Source organism: Fukomys damarensis, unplaced genomic scaffold (genome assembly GCF_012274545.1).
Source record: "Fukomys damarensis isolate Sample0158 unplaced genomic scaffold, DMR_v1.0_HiC HiC_scaffold_24, whole genome shotgun sequence".
Taxonomy (NCBI): Eukaryota; Metazoa; Chordata; class Mammalia; order Rodentia; family Bathyergidae; genus Fukomys; species Fukomys damarensis.
The window spans coordinates 51,984,411-52,005,414 of NW_022900936.1; the positions used below are offsets into that span (position 1 = coordinate 51,984,411).

The 21,004-nt window shown below is 37.1% G+C and overlaps 1 protein-coding gene across 13 annotated transcripts in view; it reads left to right on the plus strand.

The window, feature by feature from the left end:
- Positions 1-13,845, plus strand: part of Bbx (BBX high mobility group box domain containing) — a 263,754-nt gene extending 249,909 nt beyond the window's left edge. For 12 of the 13 annotated variants that reach the window (XM_033768113.1, XM_010630160.3, XM_010630166.3 and 9 more), the window contains 3 exons: positions 3,876-4,070; positions 6,132-6,318; positions 8,827-13,845. In XM_033768113.1, coding sequence (XP_033624004.1) covers positions 3,876-4,070; positions 6,132-6,318; positions 8,827-8,914 — 470 coding nt within the window. In that variant the 3' untranslated portion in view covers positions 8,915-13,845. The remainder of the gene's footprint in view (positions 1-3,875; positions 4,071-6,131; positions 6,319-8,826) is intronic. The other variant, XM_033768116.1, reaches the window with a different exon arrangement.
- The last annotated feature ends 7,159 nt before the right edge of the window (positions 13,846-21,004 follow it).

The window sequence follows — 21,004 nt, forward strand, 5'->3', positions numbered from 1 at the left end:
ATATATATATATAACTTCAGCAAAATCTTCCGGGACTTTAGATAAGGCTCATTTGATTCTTTCTCCTTTGTTCTGACCAGCATCTGAGCATCAACTGTTTTAGCTTGTGAGAGACCAACCAATGGGCAATGAAATTTCAAATCTGGCTGTAACAATTTTAGTGCAAGTTTGAATCCACCCCCCAGTTAAAAAGTGAAGTCATGATTCTATATAACTTCAGCAAAATCTTCCGGGACTTTAGATAAGGCTCATTTGATTCTTTCTCCTTTGTTCTGACCAGCATCTGAGCATCAACTGTTTTAGCTTGTGAGAGACCAACCAATGGGCAATGAAATTTCAAATCTGGCTGTAACAATTTTAGTGCAAGTTTGAATCCACCCCCCAGTTAAAAAGTGAAGTCATGATTCTAGTGTTCTCCTAGGGTACATTCTAAAGGCAGTGCTGATTTCCCCACCAAAATTTACTCCATGTTTTGGGAGTAGAGTTGGGAAAACAAGACAGTCTCTTATTGCCACATTCCTAATGTAGCTCCAGAAGTAAGCACACATTATCACCCTCAGATGATATGCTCCAAATGTGTTATGGTGATTGTTGAATGTAAAAAGTAGCCCACTGGGCTCATTCCACCGCGCTTGGGTAGTTTTGTGTGTTCGATTTAAAGCCAAAAGAGAAATCGCTAATTAGCTTTTGGATGACAAAACTTTTCTCACTTTTCTATTAAATAAGAGAGAGGTTTTTCATCTTATGTCTTATGCTACCTAGCCTTCTGTTTGCTTTTTCATTGCTGTTAAACTCAGATCTTCTGCTTTGTCACAGACAATAGTTCCCTACAAGACAACTTGGCCTTACATGCCTACCCCAATTCTCTTAGTCTTAGAAGGTTCCTCCTAGGGACTGACCCTGGAGACTGTCCTAGGCCACCTAAGAAGACAGTAAGTTCTGAGGTTAACTTCTGGATCAAAGCACAGTACATAATCCATAGCCCTTTTTCCAAACTCTAGTAGGGTCGTATTTCTTACCTTTATCAAATATGAATCATAATAGTTTAAATGAGACTTCTCCTGGGTAAGTGGCATCACATCTTCTTGGGGTAACTTATGAGTACTTTCAGTGTATTGTTTTTTGTCTCTTCCATACAGCCTGCAACCTGATTCTATCCTTTATTGAGTCCCGGAATACTGATGTCTTTGACTTGGTTTTATTTTGTATCTTTTGTCCTGCCAGCAGATCTTTGACTAGCTTGTCTGCTAATTTCTGAGTTTTCCAAAGTCCCAGGCTGCCTCAGGCCTGACCTGTACCTGCCATTTGCATCCTTTTATGCTATGCTGTGATTTTCTTTTAGTCAAGGACAACCTAGAAAAAGAGCAAACATTGAATAGAAATGCAGCTATTTGAAAACTCACCAATAAAAACAAACAAACAGTGCTGGTTAAGGGAACAATGTTCCCCATCACGGACTCTGAGCCTGAGGCTTGCTTTTCCTTGGCCAGGAGTATGGCAGACTGTGTGGCAAAACCAACACTATTGGGGGTGGTTTGAATGGTACCATTAAAGGTAATTAATTCAACCTCCATTTTTACATGAAGAAATTGAGACTTATAGTCCCAACGTTAGTAAATTGTAAAGCTAAGAATAGAATCCTGGTCTCTCTGTGACTATCATTATTTTCAGTTCCCCATAATCTCTGTGTAGAAATAAAGTCATCTTTTCCAACCCACTTCACTTTTTCTGATATTCATGCCTTTTCCTTTAGTTCTTTGTCTGTTCTTTTCATAAAATAATTTTTCTGATGTGGTACCCTTCAGCTTCAGAATCCTGCTATACCCTTCATCCACAGTTGTGGGTTTTTCTTGGAAGAGGAAACAGAAAAGAGAAAAGATTAATATTCTTTTTGGAATGGCGATCTGTAATACGTACAATAATTGTACTCAGGATCTTACTAAGATTCCCGCTGTAATCAAAGGAGACAATGGTTTGATCTGAGAAGAAAACTAGAGATGTTGGAACTCCTGAATATGCAATAGAAGTTATTTAATACTTATTATAAATTCAGATTTTGACTTATGTTTGTAAAAGACTGAATTTGAAGGCTAATGCAGAGTCATGAAACTTTTCTAGAGTGTTCCTAACCAAATTGTCTTTTATTTTGCATGAAGTTTTTATTGAATTTCAAATTTTTAAAAACATTATGTGCTACCACTGGCCTGTGTTAAGCTAAATATCAGTATATCAGTGTTGTAAGACTAAGCAAATGACATTACCAAAATCGCTTCCTCACTGAAGTAGATCTGTATGACCTGTACCTAAATCTATAACTTAAAGCCCTTTTACTGATTTTGATTACTTATTTGAAAAAGGTATTTGGACACACTGCCAAATAGTAGGGTTTTTTTTAAAAAAATAATTATCTTAAGTCATCCCCACGCAGCCATCTGTTATGCAATACTGAGATAAAGCTAAGTCACAAATCATGCCATGATTTCTGTTTTCTCTACTTTGTTTTTCTAAAATTGAAATTATTTTCCATTTGTTTTAGGATGTGAAGCTTGTGACCAACTTTTTCTTTTCAGGTATCTTGCAGAGACAGTGTGTCATGATTTCCAAAGCAAAAGATATTATTAATTCATAGCCCTTATTTCCTGAAGATTCACCTAAACCCATTAGAGAGATTAAAAATTTCAAATGATGCCTATACAAATATTTATACCAAAACTATATTTTTCACACCCTTAGTTATTGTTGTTGTGGGTTTTTTCCCCCTTCTTGTTTGAGAGAGATACATTATATAATATAGCTAGTGTCTACCTTCAGATCCACCTTGAGGAAAGTATCTTCGTTTATACTTCAGGTTTAGTTTGCTTGGAGTTTGTCATGTCAGACCTTGATTTTCTGATCTACATACCCTGTTTTTGTCAGAAATTATTTCTATGCTTTTCCTAAGAGATTGGAAAAAATATAAAAATGTTGCTTTTCTCTATCTAAAACCCTTCAGCCACTTGGGGAATGCATCCTAAATCATGAAATTTGATTACATGTATTGCCTCATAAATGTGTATTAAATTCATATCTGCATATTATTTTCTTATAAAGAGATAGGAAGGAAATGTTGTATTTAAACCAGACATAAAAGTACCTTACTCTTGACATAACTAAGGATAAAAGAGTGTGCTGTTAAATAATTTATTGGTTTTACATTAGTCTACATAAAACCACTTTATCTGTGATTCATGCCAACATGTAAGACTTCATTAAGTTATCTCACCAAGCATGTTCACCTTATTCCAGAATTCAATGAATGGGAGCATTTCATTTATGTGTTGACTTCACCAATGTTTGGCCTGTTCTATTAAGCATTCATAAGGTACACAAGATCAGGCCTCATAATTTTACTTCTGATGAGTCCAGCCTGTTGCTTGAAAGTAGATGTCCCTATAATCAGTGGAAATGAAAGAAGCAGTATTTAATCTCAAGATTCTAGAAGAAAAGAAGCTTCTTTTTACCATCCTGTCCAGACTGATTGACCAAAAAGTTCTTAGATAAGGACCCTGGTCACACTGGGACTTGTGGTCTGTTGGGATATGTAGTAGTTCACTCGATTTTATGTTCGTTATCCTCCCTGCTAATCCACAATATCCAAAGATTTAGGAAATGTTGAGAGAGAGAATATTAATCCTCTGTACATAATTTACCAAAGCAAATACAGATAAGTAATTAGCAAATTGTGGAAATATTTTATTTCATGTTTCCATCAATATTTTGAAAATTCTGAATGTAAAATATCCATTCAGGTGGGTCATATAGAAATGTTTCCTTCCAAGCGCAATGTTGGTGCCTCTGTTTTTGTGTGTAATTATATATGGTTTGTCCTGTTTCAGCCATATTTTCAGAAGACAAAAACACCACAGAGCCTGCTTATAAGGTTAAAAATGCCCTATCCGTTCCCAACACTCCAGAAACAACAACACAAGAACCTTTGGTGGGAAGCCAAAAGAGAAAAGCAAGGAAAACCAAGATCACACACCTGGTCAGGACAGCAGATGGCCGGGTATCACCAGCAGGAGGTACTTTGGGTAAGAAGAGGGAACCTTATGCAGAGATAACCAGAGCTAGCAGGTGACCATTGTGGCCATGTTGACAAGTGAATGGTTGTAAACTGACTGTGTTCCTCACTCAAAAATAGGTCTGTTTGGAATCTTTTTAGAGACTTCCAAACATGGTTTATTCCATGTTTAAAAATCATAGATCTTCTTCCAGGAGCCTATCTGAATTTCTACTAAGGAAAGGTAATTTCAGGATCCTCAGCTTCTTTTTCTCAGCATGCACAAAAACTTTTTTTTTGAGACAGAGTCTCACTATGTAGTTGACCTGGAACTTACCATGTAGCCCAGGCTGGTCTCAAACTCACACCGATCCTTCTGCCTCAGCCTCCTGCGCACTGGGATTACAGACATGTGCCACCACGCCCAGCTCACAAAAATAGTCTTAAGTAAATTCCAGAACAGCTTAGACTTTTAAAGATACTTGATAAATCTGTTACTCCATGGTTTTCTATTTGTGCCATTATAAATTAGATTATCAAGTATTCAAATCAGTGGATTAGGGAACCTTAAAATACATCCAGCACTACAGAGCTGATACAGCACTACAGCCTGCTCCAGGAACCCAAGAATGCGTCTAGATTCTTGAGTTCTCTAGTCTAATCTAACCAAATAGTAAATTTCTCCCTTTTCAATCCTGAGTTGTAGCCTGTTTATTGTTTCTGGTGGGCTTCCTTCATGGCAGAATTACCCTAAAGGCCCTGAAAGAGGGATTGGGCAGTGAGTGATACTAAGCATTCCCCAAAAGACATCTTTGGGCTTTAGACAGATGGACATTAGCTATTTCCTTTCAGCACCTCCAGCTTTTAATTTTACACGATTTGGGTTAATTCAGATAATCAGAGGAGATAGGTTGTTTGCTGAGTTAGAATTAAAAGACAGTTGGGCCAGGGATTTAGCTCAGTGGTTTGGTGGCCTGCCTTGCAAGCACAAAGACCCGAGTTCAATCCCTGGTACCAAAAAAAAAAAAAAAAAAGACAGTTGATTTTATGCACTTTTTCTTGTACTTTGCAGTATAGTTAGAACCATAAAGCATATTAAAGACCCTGAATTGTACCATTATATAAGAGATGGAACTCAGAAGAATAGGAATTTTGTGTCTGGATACAATTCAACTAAGTAGAAGTAGAATGAAAACTTAAATCTTGATGTCGTTTTTGTTTAATTCAACAGGCCCCTCCATGCCTTCCCTTTCCAATTTGGATTCTATTCTGTGACTTCATGTTGTACATTGTCATATTCTTATTCATTTATATTCTCATTTATTTCTGCCTGCAGTAACAATTAGATATTCTAGGAAATATTCATTTTTATGTAGGAAAACACTGTGCCACTTTTGTGTCCTAAAATATGATATTCACATCTTTTATCACTTGTTTTCTATATTTAAAATATTTTAAAACCCACGATAAAAATTTTCCCTTAATGTCTGAATAACAAAGAAAGTATTCTCATTTTCAGCAGATATTTTTACGTAGCATTTCATTCACCTCTTTGTAAGTACCAGAGGGCCCTTTGTCTTCTTTCCAAGTCAATCTTCAAAACAAAACATGGGATTACCTTAGTCTTGGTTAATCTGATGGTCAACCCTGAGTGTTGGTATCACAAAATGCCACATGTCCATGTTGCCATAGTAGGGCATGCTACCGCTTCCTAAAAATTCGTGAGAAATGTCATTTGGGTTTGTAAGGGCCCACCTGCAGAAATCCCTTGGGTTTTATTTTGCTCAGGCTCATTCTTCCTTCTTCCTCCAAGATGACCCATTCTTTGGCCTTGGATAACACACAGCTTCTCCTCAGCTCAGCTCCAGGGCACGGTGCTTACCCTTCTCGCAGGTTGCAATTGAGTTTTAATAAAAATGCCTTGTTACTGTACAAGAAGAGTTTTTGTAAAAGCCTTAGTGTTTGATGGATAGCAGAAAAGCACAGTGAAGAATTCTAGCTCTTTTCACGTTGTCTGACATAAGGTTTTCTCAACATTACTTCTCTGGAGAGAAGAGTAATCTTCTTATGATGAATTTCTCTTCTGTTAAAGATGACAAACCAAAGGAGCAACTGCAGAGGAGTCTCCCTAAAGTGGCCGAGACAGACTGCAGTGACGAATGTGCACACACCACTGAGGTGGAGGAAATGCGGAGCAGCACTCCAGAAATGCCTGCTGTATCTGCATTCTTTAGCCTCGCTGCACTGGCCGAAGTGGCAGCCATGGAAAATGTGCACAGGTTAGTGGCAGCACATGGATGGCAAAAGCAATGCAAAGATTGCATCAATCTTTCTGACATGAGTTTTGGCATTTTTCCTAATGTATTGGGATTCAGACTATATTAAAGGTTATGATGTATGAGATATTACAAACATTTATATGCTGAGTAACAGTGTGTAAAAATTTAAGGGGCTATAGACAGCTAAGTCTTTTATTTATTTTTTGAATATATTATTTTATAGCTAATCTTGATTTGCATTTTTTTAAAAAAACCTGACAGTAAGGACGTAGCATTCTCTAACCATTATGTGTGATATCCGATGTGGATTTAACTCCTAGATCAGTCAACTGAAAACAGAAATGTCTTGAGCAGTATCATTAACTTCTCTACCCTCAGCTTTTTCTTTTATAAAACATAAGTAGGTGTCATTCATTTCAGAGACATTATGTGGGATGACTGACATCCCAGTGCTCAAATGTAGGGAACCACCCAACTGAGAGGATGGCACTAATGGCAATGGTAGGACCAACTGTCAGACAGTGTGGTTTGGGGTAGAAGTTCTTGGCATTTGACTCATGGCAAGCAGAAGGCCAGGATTTTTTTTTTAACCAACTCTCTGAGATTTGTTGCATAGTAATTTATTTCTCTGCACCTCAGTTTTCTTATATTCTAGTTGCATAATGATATCCCCAAAGAATCACAAAGCTGTAAGAATCAGGTGAAATCGTAGTTGTGAAAACCCTATGGAGCCCCATAGAAAGTATATTAAGTTCTGAGTGTGTAATTGGGTGTTCTGCTACTTAATGGATCCTTTGGGAAGCAAAAAAGCCCTTTTGTAAATTCATGTGTTTCATGTTTTCACTCAAAGTGGATTACCTATGAATGAATTACTTTCTTAGTTTTGCCTTCTCAACCAAATGGTTAGTGTTCTTAATATCTAGTACCACAGGTTGCTCTGGGAAGCTTTGATTGTATGTTTACCTGTTAAATCGGACCTACCAGACTTAAAGCAATTGTACCTGGGTTGTACCCCATTTAATCATTACTTAAGCATCATCATCTAGGTTCATAATTTTGGGCTCAAGAGAACAAATAATATATTTGGAAAATCTAACATAAAATCTAATCTAAGTCTCTGTTAAGATTCTGGAGACAGTTTTACAAATGCAGGAAATATGAAGTTGGAACAAGCCTTTGTTAAGGGGGTTTTATGTGCTAGGAATTTCTAAGACAGTGAATTCATTAAGTATAATCCTTTAGCTCTCTCAGGTAGGTCTTTTTAGTCCCATTTAAATAATGGCACAGATGATTAAGTTGTCAGGAGCAGACTGCTAATCTTTGCCTGAGACAAGATTTGAACTGAGGTCTTTAAACTTGAGCCTAAGCAAGTGCTGGTAATGCTGGCTATGAAGAACCTCACCGACCTTCCTCTGGGACTAGATCCATTCCTTAGTTGCTCTGTCGTGCTCGTAACTCCTGTCCTTTGTCCATTTTTTAAGTTGGACTTTCACGCCAATTTCTGTGCACTTTTGTTTTTTCTTTCACATTATACTTTTCATCTATCACCGTTTTTTCTTTTCTCGTACCCAATAAACTTTTTTGTATCTTTTAATATCAGATAATCTGAAAGGTATAAAATAGCATTTCATTTTATCTTTCCTGAATATTGAACAGTTGGTGCTTGCAGCAGACACACATGAATGAACAAATTAATCCAGAAGTTTGACTCTAGCTCACTGTATTTTTCTAAAATCCTAAATATCTTCCACTATTCAGTGGCCACTTGGGTTTGTTGTAATTTATTTAACAGTTTTTATTTTTGTACATCAAGAGTAGTATATATATCAAATGTCTCTTGATTAAGCCCAAGACCTCACACATGCTAGGCAAATGCTTTACCTTAGAGCTATTTTTACATTTTTATTTTGAAACAGGGTCTTAACTAAGTTGCCCAGGCTGGCTTCAAACTTGCAATCCTCTTGCCTCAGCCTCCCCAGTAGCTGGGATTATAGGCATACACCACCACCCTGGGCTGGCCTTAAATTTTAAATTGAGCATATCATTATATATTTTAAGAAATAAGGTTAGGATTATCAATTATTATAGGAAGATTTTTCTTTTTGGGCAAGTCAAGGAAAGAAATGTGTCATTTTTTAGTATCAGTAGATCAAGAAGAAGGTGGTTGTCCCAGGATCTTAGTTCTTGATTAAAAGTTTTCCATTTCTTAGGAGATTAGCCCAAATCTGTGGATGCTTCAAGTGTCATCTCTAAAAATGCAAGTGATTGGTTGTTCGGAGCCAAAGAGCATGTTGTTGAGTTGTATGAGGGGGACTGAAATTTTTTTTTAAAAATCTTAGAGAAAATTGGAAGGGGAGAGAAAAGAAAAATTCTCAGGATAAATCCAGTTGTAATTAAATGACATAAGTAAACAATAGCTGTTAAACAAGGTACTGGCAAACTTTTATTTGTCATCACCTGTCTCTAATATGCCCTGATTAAGTCATTTTTCCCCCTCTTGTTTTACAGAGGTCAGAGGTCAACTCCACTCACCCATGATGGACAGCCAAAAGAAATGCCACAGGCTCCTGTACTTATTTCTTGCGCTGACCAGTGAAGCGCCCTTTAATTGTAAAACATTGTGCTTTACCTACTACCCTAGCCTTGTCTTTACCAAGGGATGCCTGTGAGTCCAGTTGGTAGAAAATACAGACTGCACACAAGTGCTTGTTGCCCTGTGCGGCCCAGATTCACTTGAAGCAGAAGTTAGCATCCTGGGCCACTTTATTCTTTTGGAACCCAGAATCTTTGAGGGTATTGTGTCTTTCTGATACTGAACAGAAACAGAATGAGTCTAGAGCTTTGCTTTCCATTGAAGGCTTTTGATGGTAAACGGTGGTAAATTGGTAAAAGACTGCCTTTACTGTAGCTCATCCAGCATCTCTTTTACCAACCAGAGAGTGTGAAACTAGTTTCATATATTGCCTAGTTATTCTTTCAAAACAAAACAAAACAAAAAAAACTGACGCACTGCACTAGTTATTATTAGATATTCTTAGTCTTTTTTGTACATGGAGATTTAAGTTCTAAGATGGTTTATATAATAGGTTATACCTACATTTATATTGTAGAATAAATATTAAAAAGCCTGTTCCATAGACTCTCAAGCAGCATGGGCAGGCAGATGTACCATTGTTAGGGGTGTATGCTCGGCCTCGTGGTCCATATATTCTGCACTTTTGTATTTGCCACCAGAGTGGTAGTTTGCTGGCAAGAGAGAGAGAGAAAGGAGAGAGAGGGAGTGCGCAAGGGAGAGAGAATTACAATTTTTACAATCTGAATTTTTTTTCTTAGACTTGAGTGACCAAGAAGAATTTGCTTGGGGCAAATTGTGGCAAATATTTTCCCAGACAGGGGAAGAGTCCTGCAGATTACAGATTACTGATGCTTTCATGCCTTGAGGATTGTTTTATTTTTACACAGTGGTCTAAGTGACCAATGGATCGTTCATACAAACAAACAAAAAAGACAAAAATATTACTCAGAAGTGACCTTAGTATTACTTCACTATTTTAAACACATTGAAGACACTCACTTCATGTGGATTTGGAGCTACAGACCTTTTACATCCATCACAGATAGACTGGACGGGTAGCAATCGCTATGCACAGCCTGATTGGCACTGCAAGTTTTTAGAGCCATTTCGAGTTTGTGTTGAGTAGGAGGTATAGCTAAATGATGAGAGAGGTATGCCTGAGGTGGGCCTCTCAGTTATAGATCCACCTGCAAGGTTCTGTGGGTTTTTTTTTTTTTTTTTTTTTGCTTTTAAACATGAAATCAACCATACATATACGTATGCCAGTGCCAAGGGGATTAACTGGCTTAGAACATCAACATATTGACTTCAACCACCTGACGTTCACAGTGTCTTGTTTCCCAGATGCAAAATAATAAATCAAAATTAGTCTGAGGCTACAGATTTTACAGGGTATTTGTTCCATAGCACAAAGTATTCCCCCCACTCTTGTATCACAGCACAAACTACCAAATTTTAATTATTAGATTCCAGCAATAATTTTTAATGGTTTTCAAACTGGCAGAGTTTTGATAGTGCTAGTTCAAGTTTGAAGCTTTTGAATTAGATCTCTAAATGGTGACAGTTTACATGGTTTTATCTAGCTTTCTTATTTATACTTGACTGAATTGTAATGATGATTTGTTTTCTAATTGTAATTTGACCTAATAGCCATATAAAAAATGACGCTATTAATAATACTGACTAGGTTTAGCTTCTCATGGTTGTAGATATTACTTCAGTTTTGGTGCTGGAAAATATGTACAACATACTAAAAAAATTGAAAAGAATTTAGAGAAGGTTCTTTTTTTTCCCTCAAAAGCACGTAAAAAGAGGGCGGCAGAGCAATGTCCTCAAAAATGCATATTCATTGTGAGGATGGAGGAAGTAGGAATTAGTAAAAGTTTAATCAGTGGTTATAGCTTAATCCTATTCACATAGAAATAAATCAAGTGAACAGCCCCAGATTTTAGCATACTTTTACTATGATGCTGTTTTATTAATATTTTCTAAATTCCAAAACAAAAAAGTGAATGTTTGAACATTGCTGGGTCCTGACATCGGTGGCTGTTGGAGTTTTGGACCACTTGCTAGCAGTGATTTTAAAATTATAATTAGCTAAAAAAAAATTTTTTTAAACCAGAAACAAAGAACCATCAACAAAAAATTGTATGGTGCAGAACATGCATCTTGACAATGGTACTAACTTGTTACTCTTTAGAACATGTTAGAATAGGTCTATTTTTGCCAGAGCTCCCTCCTTCAGTCCTCCAATTACATTTCACTAGAGTTCCTTATGAGATTGCTGTATATTCATGGGACCTTTTTTTAAAAAGAAGCAAAACAAAAAATTACTTTTTTCTATGTGATTAATATCTTACTTGATCTGCTTTTCCTAAACCTCAGTGGCTTTTCCCTTAGGCAGGGGTGTGGGTGGGAGGGCAACTTCCTGCATATGACTGTTTTCAGATACTTTAAAACAAATCTTTTTGTAGAAATGCTTAATTTTTAAGCGGTTAGGCACTGAGAGTAGCAGAAATCCTGCAAAGCTTTATAGTTCTTTAGTTACATGCTCTGTTGTTTCTCTGAGTGAAGTCTTTAGTTTAGTAATAGTGCTTCTCATGCCCTGAATCTGCTGGAGAAGGGGGTGTTGGTATTTTTCAGGTAACAACATTTATTAGCACAAATATCTCAGACCAATATATAGCACTCTCCCAATTACCATTTTCATTTCATTTTTTCTCACTCTTCATTATTTTGGAAAATCATATTTCTATGGTGTGTATTTTAACCTGCCAGCAGACATCACACTAACATTTGTCCCACAGCACCCTCAAGAAAAAAGTTGTTGCACCTTATGTATATCTCAAGCAAACCAAAACATGATGCTCTTCTGCTTTGTTATTCTAAATTGTTGTATCATATCTTTCTGAAACCATTCTGAATTTAGTTGAAATTATCAATATTTATGCTTTTAACCTTAATTTCTGGATTCAAACCTGTATATAAATCTTTTGAAAAAAATTGTCCTAGCCCTTCTCTGCAATGCTGGAAGTGGAAGATTTCGTCTCAGATGGAGACGTAGTATTGTTCCAGTCTTCTTTAGCCTTTTTATTTATTTAGTTATTTCTGGGTATTTCCTATGTAATTTTGAAGTATGTAGAGTATATTATAGTAACTGAAACTGCAGCTCTAAGAAGCTGAGTGAAAGAAAAAATACTGTAAGACAACCTTGAAGTTTCTACTTGTTTGGGTACTGTATATGAGATTGGGAAAGGAAAAATGACCCACAACCACAAAAGGAAAAGTGGCCCACAGCCACATTGGAAATACAGGTTCTTGTCCCAAAATTAGGTTAGTTCCCAGATTAAACCTTTTTTGAAGGATAAATTATAGCATTGGAATTCTGACAGTCTTTTTCCCATAAAATCAGAAGTTATTCATTAATTCTGTTACATGAGTTCCCAAAGCCATGCTGAAATAATTCCCATCTAGTTCCTGCCATTTACAACTTGCTGGAGGAAAAAATAGTGATGAAACACTATGAACAAAAAGATGCATCTGAAGTGGCCTGCTTGTTTAGAATCTGACATCTTCAATCCTTGTCATTTTCTTAATAAGTCAGATGCTATTCTAAGTCATATAAAAATGTATTTGCAGTCTACAGTTTTGGCAATGTACAGAAGTGTTTGCACCTATGTAAACTCTCAAGCAAATTATAAATTACTATAGAACAGGAGTTAGCCGAAAACTGAATGACATGTTTTGTTTATGGGGTGGGTGGGGGGGTGGGGAATATGAAATAGCTCTGTTCCAAGCTTGCATTTGGCATTAATGTGAAGCAGTGGAACCATGCTGCCTGCTAAACTACTGTATGAATCGTAAGTGTTCCAAAGACCAGCAGCTGGAGGACAGCAGCCACACAACGAGGAGAAGCACCACCGCTGTGTCGGGGACAAGGAAGGAAATCGGGGTGGCCTGGAGTTGTCATTCGTGAAGGGAATGTTGGGGTGTACACGATGTTGTTGAGGAGATTCACTTTGATTGCACTGCTCCACAGAGCCCTCATATAAGGCCAATCCCAATGGGCTACCTCGGCTTTCAAAGTTAATTTCAGTAAGTCCTGTTTGAAAACTTGTCTTTTTTTTTTTTTCTGCTTCTCCTTCAGTGCCACTATTTTCCACTGCATTGTTTTGACTTCACATACCGCTTTCTCCAGAGAGAAGAGTGTATTGCTGAAAATGGGCAGTAGAAGCAAATACTGTCATTACATTTGACCTATAAAGTATTCGGAATAACTGCTAGGTGGAAATTAAAATTTAGCTTTTCTCCACGTAGGTCCTTGTATTTTGCACCTTATACAAAGTGTATTAATTGTTCATTAGATGTTGCTTTTGTCTATACAAGCATTCCCAAAGAGTTAGATTTAATTTTGTTGTATTTGAGTTTGGGGATTTTTAAAAACTACCTTCTTTAGAGTGACTAACAGAATATGTATAATACAAAAAAGAAGCAGTTTTTTCATTTCATCTTACCAGATGTGTTTGGTGAAGTATTCAGGGTTTGATGGACTGCTTTTCTTTAATTTGGAAATGATCAAGTTTATTAGAGTCGTATCACATGGCTTTGTCCTTTTCGTGGCAGACATTATCTTCATATATTTCAGAACAAAAAACAAGAGTGAACAACAAGACATGCATATGACGTATATATCCCTGCTTGTCTGTATTATGCTTTCCTTCAATATATAAGTATTCGTTTTATTTTTTAATAATTTTTCTGGCCAAATTTTATCTGTAGTGGTGTGATTCACACTAATAAGTTGAGAGACGGAACCTTGTATTTAAAAGCTTTGTGGCCCCTGGTTTTCTTTGTTGTATCATTTTGTTGATCAGTGGTCAAAACTGATTGTACCCTGAAACTGATTTTTATACACACAGCTAGTTATCCTGAACATTACTCCTCCTTCCAAAGATAGCCTGATAACTTGGGCCAAAACTGGTTACTGAGTAACAAGGATCTAATTGAATGCCTCTAAACCCTTCCACCCGCAATGCAAATCTTACCTCACAAACTCTAACCTAAATCACAGAAATAAGCATGTTTCATGAACTATCACTGATTCTCTTTGTGGCCCACCAGGTTTGGGCTCAGGTCCCCTCACATTAGTGCCTCGTCTCAAAGAGCAGCAAAACTGAGGTTAGGGGAAGGTTTGCGATCTAGGGCTCAGTAACTTGCTTGGTGACATTTTTTCCATTTCACTATAAACAAGTCTCTTGCTCTCAGGAATTTATCAAAAAAAAAAAAAAAACCTGAGATTCCACACACTAGATTATGAACTTTTCTCATAGGTTTGAATTGCTTACTCAAATGTCATAAATTAACCATAGTTTCATTTGACAACCAGGTCTTAAGTCTGTTGACAATTTCAGCATGACTGAATCACTCTTTTTTTTTTTTCTTTCAGAAATTGGCTTGGTTCTCTTTAGAGTTGGTGTAAACATGCCATGTAATAAATGATTTCCACTTAATGGTACAACAGAATATTGCTTTCTTAGATGTATGTGTAGTAAAAGTCAATATACACATTTATATCATTTTTCTTCAAATCTTATACCTTATTTGAGATTTCTAAAAATTGCACATGTAAGTCATGTGTATAACATGCTAAAGTACTTTAACTGTGATCTTAAAGCTGAATAAAAATATTTAATAAAAATTTGAAATATTTTAAAGATATTATTCAAACATATTTGTTTATGTTCAGACTACCAGCCATAGATTATGTGCCTTCAATGTACTATATCCACTAAAAACAGTAGGAAAAGTAATAAAGGTCAGCTATCTCAGTTATTTCAGAATACTGAGGGATGGTGTCCCCCAAAACTGTGTTTTCCTGAAATTCACTACTGTCCAATAAGCTATGGTTACTTTTCCCTAACTGTAGTGTGGCGTTGAATCCAGCAGAAGAAAGAAGATACAGTAGGCTTCAGTCAGCCTCTTGGGAAGAGAGCCTTTGGATGCCACTTGGGGAAAAGAGATCTGAACGTACCGTTTTTCCTTGTGCTATAACAAAACCATGGAAGTGATAGCACCTAAAATCATAACCTAAACTCCAACCTCAGATTGGCTGAATACAGTAATACAGTGTTGCTGATACATAAAGTGTTTGTTTTTTTTGTTTGTTTTTTTAATCCTTTGGAAACTGCAGATGCACAGTGTAATTACTATCAAGCAGGTTTGCATTCAGACAGATTCAGCTCCAAGTCGTGGCTACACACATCTTGCCACTGAGTCTTTAACCTCCTGAGCGACACTTAATTGTGGTGGTCTCTCTTCAAATTATTGCTATGGTGATGAGAATGCACAGGGAGAAGTGGGGGCTGTGATGTACTCATGAAATGCTGATTATTGATTATATTTTGTATTCCAACTGTAAGGTCAGCATGTTTGTTAAACATATACGGAAGAGAGGCTGAGTATAAGTTCCTTTTCAAAATAAACTCAAAAGGTCCTCATACTTTAGAGGCAACCTGTTGCAGGCCATTTGATGGGTTAGAAAATTCAGAATAGGTTAAATTTTGTTTTTTGGTAGGAGGAATCAAACTCAGGGCTTTGCACTTTCAAGATGGGTGTGATGCCACTGATCTAATTGCCCAGGCCAGTAAGTTAAATTTCACATCATTTTGCTCAAGCTCTTATAAGAAAATAGTCCAATTACTGAGAATAAAACTGTAAGACAGGCATATTAGTAAAAACCTGTTAAAAGTGACAGTACATGTATGATTATATGGTCCTACATTTCATTTATCTTTTTAAATAGAACATAAACTCTCTTGCCAAAAGTAAGCTAAAACATTATATTCCAGTATATATTACAGAGTTTTTTGTTTTGCTTTTTGTTTATTTTTTGTACTGGGAATCTAACTCAGGACCTCACACTTGGCAGGAAGGTGCTGTGCCATTGAACTAAATCCCCAGCCCCAAGTACAAAGATTTTGACTTTTAGAAGTAAATAATTTATCATAAATCTCTGCCTTTTTGGAATTATGGAAATATTCAAATATATTAAAACAGTACAGAGGTTAGTGTTCAAACCCAGGTGCCCATCACACAGCTTCAAAAAATACCAGTTATTTTTTCAATGCCAGTTTTATCTGTGACTAGGCATATACAATTTTTCATTTATTGTGTATTGCTTCCTCATGATTCCAAAAATGTTTGTTTCCCAAAGTAAAACCCATAAGCCCAGACAGAACTGTTGGAGTGAAATTTGTTTGGAGATAGAAAACTGCTCAAATTGGACATTGCTGTATTTATTTTCTTAATCCATAATTTTCAAAAAGATTTTAGTTGATCAGAGAGCCCTTTTCTCAAAATGTCTCTTTCCCCCTCGTTTTCTTTTTCTTTTTTTCAGATTTAATTACTTAAAAGGCCCAGTGGCTAAAAATATAATTTGTCTATGTGTTATCAGTATGTCCTTATACTTTTATCCCAACCCTGTTCCCACTGCATTTTCTATCTCCCCATGACTTCCAAGAGAAAATCTGTATAAGGTGTATAAGTAAAATTTCCCATGACCTCTGGAAGACAAATTGACAAAGAAATTAAAAATCTGAAGTCCTGTCAGGCCAGAAATTAAAACTTTTATAAAATGGTCTCTCTTTGGAAGACATAGAATGATGTAATATATGACTCACCCTAGTTGGAGATTCTTTTTAGGAGTCAGAAGTGAAGATGGAGATGGTCTCTTGATGGTGGAGAGGAAAAAAGTAGAGCTCATGGAAATCTTAGATGTTTTATGTTCAAAATTAAAATGATTTTAAAGCCAGAATGAAATAATGGCCAAGAAACATGCTCAAATATATTGATTTTTTTCTTGTCTTTTCTATCAGTCATTGGTGGTGCTTATGAAAGAATAATTGAATAAGTACAATTCACATTTTTCTGAGTTTCATGGGAAGTACTGACAAATCTATACAATAAAAATAATAGTAGATACAAAAATAGGTAATGATTTGCCATATACTTTGAAGCTTTTATTGAAATTAACAAAACCAGAACTTTGATAAATTTTCCATTCAATAATTTTCCCTTATACAAAAATTTAAAATCTTAAATTCTCCCATATATCATTCGAAATAAAAACTATTTTTAGAATAAAATTGGTTGAAAGCAGTGCTTTTTTCCACTACTGTTTAGATGCTCATGGAAAATCATTTGAACTCATTTGTCTAAAAGAGTTCTCCTGTCCATCACTTTGGTGTTTTGTGCTCCCATAATGAGGATCCATTCATTCAGCAAATATACATTTGAAAAAAGACATCTAGGAATGTTTAGAAAAGGTTAGAGGCTACCGAAATGCGGTACAGATGGGATTAAGGGTGAATTCAAAGACTCACCTATGGGTTCATGGGGAAAATATCTGCTTTTAAAATGAGTATGTGTTAGTGGAAGGCTATAGAGCGAAACTGACAAGATGAAAATCTGAGGAAGATCAAGACTATTCCTTTGTGTATGGAGCCTCTCCGCTGTTGATTTTAGGCAGGCTACTGGGGGATATAGCACACCAGGGTAGTCCTAGAAATACTGGAAACCTAAGGTCAAGAATTAGTGCAGTTTAAGAATTTACCTTGGAAGTAAGAGGTCATTCTAGTAGCCAGATAGTATATGATTCCGTGTCTTTTCCTTCTTTTGCCTTTTTATCTTTTCTCATTTTTGTACCAACTCTTGCATGTTGTTAAAATGTCATTACTGGATTTCTTTTCAGCACTGGCACCCCTAAAAACCCTATTTTAGACTTCCCCTTCTTTTTTACCTTTTTCTCCACTGAGAGTACTGCAAGTTTTTTTTTATGACTGAGTGAATGACTCAAGAAATCCTTTCCCCTAGGTGGATCCTGGAGCAAAAAGGAACTGTCATGGCACATCCTCCTTGATGTGTGCTGCCCCATTTCATTGTAGGTCTAAGTTGGGCATATGAGCTTTCCTTTGCTAAAACCCTTAAAGGATGTTTTGCTACAGAAAGTACCTATTCTGGGACTCTGCAGATTGCTAAAGACTTTGCATCTGCTTCTTAAATATTCACCTCAATATGACCAAATCAAAGTTTCTTTGGGGATTGATAAGGAGTTCTTTCTTTCAACTCCAAAAACACCTTTAAGAAGCAAGATCATTTCTCCTGGATATGCAAAGTGCACTGTAACATATGTATGAATTCATATTTTTAGAAATTTTAAGGATTTAATTTGAAGTTCATTGGGCAGCTGTCCATGACTCCCCAAGGACTCACTAAATAAAATTTGTGTTGTCGAAAGGCTTTATTTGGGCTTCCTGTCCCCCACTTCCCAAACATCTGACCTCCAGTGACAATTTGGAGCAACACTTCCTGATACCTCTTCTATGCAGAGGACTGCGGCTGAAGCAACAGGTAAAATGACTTAAAATACCCTCACCAGGGTTGGGATGTAGTTCTAGGCACCACACCTGCCTCACAAGCACAAGGTCTGAGTTCAATCCCCAGTACCAAAAAAACGAAACAAAACAAAACAAAAACCACCAGCAGCCCCTTTGATCTGGCTCCTTAAGCTCTACTCAGCAAGTGTAATGCTTGGCTTTTGAAATTGTGCTACATTCCTCCATAGGACAGTTGGAAATTGGAATCGAATCAAAATTATTTTTCTTCAGTATGTGGGCATTTATCCCTGTGAATTACTTTTTTGGGTTCTTCTTTCACTCCTACCCACACATCCAATATACCATATGCCTGCTTTTAAAAAACATGGTTTTCTGGTTTGGGTGTGCACTTTTCCGAGTTGCCTTTGTGTGACATTCTAGCTTGCCATCACCACCGCCTGCTCTTCCGCCAAAGATCTATTTTAGATGAAAGCTGCCCCCCAGCTTTCAAGCCTACTGCAGGCAGCAGTAATTGGTAGTGGCAAGATAAAGTCATAAATTAGCCCATGAATAGTCTCTCCTGGGGAGTAGCAGGACTTCGCCCTCATTCAAAGGCAAATCAAGACCAACCAAGTGGCAAGCTTCCACTGCAGGCGGGATCCTGGAAGTCACCTCCTCACCAAAGAGCATTTTCCCTGACAGTTCCCCTTACCCTGCAGAGGCAAACGGGCTGTCCTCACAGCCCCCAACATCGGGAACAAAGCTGAGGTTTCCGCAATTAAACCGAGACAGTTGAGCTAACAAGTCACACCATACAGACCCCCTTTTTCTTTTCCTGTCAATTTTATTTTGAGGTTGAAACTCATTTAAATGTATCTGAGCTACTCTTTACCATTGCACCTTATAAACTATGCAAGCACAATTCTGAGTTGGAAAACTGGGCAGAAAAGAAATCCATTTTCATGGAATTACTGACCTCCCTGTACCCTCAGTATGGTAATCCTCCCTTATCTGCAGTTTAGCTTCCTACAATTTAAATTACCCAAGGCTAACTGACATCTGAAATATTAATTAGAAAATTTTAGAAGTAAATAATTCACAAATTTCAAATATACTTCCCTATAACATCTTGTTATGATTGTTCTATTATGGTTGTTAATCTCTTACTGTGCCTAACAGGCTCTATCATAGATACATAGATAGGGAAAAATAAAGTATATGTGAGGGTTCAGTATTATCCGTGCTTTCAGGCACCTATGGAGCACGATGGGACATACACTATATACAGAGTAAATGCTGAGAAATGAGCATTCTCACTCCTTGCCTCTGATTTTTGAAAACACATAAAGCTAGCATGTTAAAGCATTTGTGTTGCACTGATTACCCAAGATATTTAATTATATGTGCCTCAAATTCACGTAACAATGTGATCCACATTTTCCAGTTTTAAAATGAATCTTTTTCCACACTTGTCCATGAGCTGCCAGGATTACTGAGCAACCGCTGCTATGAGGTTGTATAAACCTAATTATGTTCATTTCTACAGAGCCTCTTTTTTTTTTGTTTTTTTTGGATAGCCATGCAAGTGTTGACTCAGTTTATGAGTCATTTGAAAAGCGAATCTCTGCTCAGCTTCCTTGCACTTCTGCAGCCGTGGAGGACCGTTTCCCTGTATTGTTAGAGCTGCGTGTCTGGCTTTCTTTCAGATCAATAGGTGCACTGCTGCCCTGCATGGAGGCCTCCAGGGAAGAAGAGAGTAAGCAGATCCTGGTGGCATCAGTTCATTTGTGCTTCCACTTGGCTACGATTATCAGCCAGAGAATATTCCCCAGAGATGGCTGAGACCAGGGTTTATTTCAAATGACTTCGAAAGGAGAATGCTCTCATCACATACTTGAGGAAATTGCAGGCTGCTTTGGGAGAGGGGGGCATTCTAAAATGTGAGTGAAGCATAACTGTAAAATGGAAAGCAATTTAAATGTATTACTGGACAAAAACCATTAGCCCAATAAACATAACCTTACTGAAGACGGGCACTGTTCCCAAATAACTTCTCCAAGTTGGGAGGAAATTTTATTGGAAGGGTTTTGAGTGGCATTAGAGCGATTTGCAAGTGAAACATTATCAAGGAGTCAGATTCTTCCACTTGTGTAAACAGCTCCACTGGAATTACTGTGACATTTTTGCAAGCAGGGAAGCCAGTAACAACTGGTATCACCAGAACTAGGCAATTCTGCTTTCTGAAAGAAGGGTTGTCAACTTTTGACTTTTCCTCTCAGATTATCCTTAGCAGATGCTGCCGAGTTCCAATGATGTCACACACAGCATTAACCACTCTGTATGTCCTTGGATTGCTAATGCTGTCTATTGCATTTGATTCAGCAAGAACTAGAAGACAAATCTCTGGGCTCTGGAAAGCTGCCACAGTCAGACCTCAGTGATGTTTTAGGCTGGACCTGTGCATCGAGGTGGCTAGAGGTTATGCAGACAGAGTCTGTACAGCACTCATGCATGTTTAGCTGTGTGCCCTCTCCAGAATGGAAAGTGGTGATCACCAGCTCTCAGTAAGTGTGTTCACAACTGAGCCAAAATACAGAATGTCATTGTATAGAGAGTGTTTCATCTTTGTTTTGGTATTTTTCTCTTGTTTCTGTTTCTTTTAGCCAAAAGAGGAGTGAGAGTTTCTAGGACAATCACTTTGGACTTTGAAAAGACACTTTTTTTTTTTTTTTTTTTT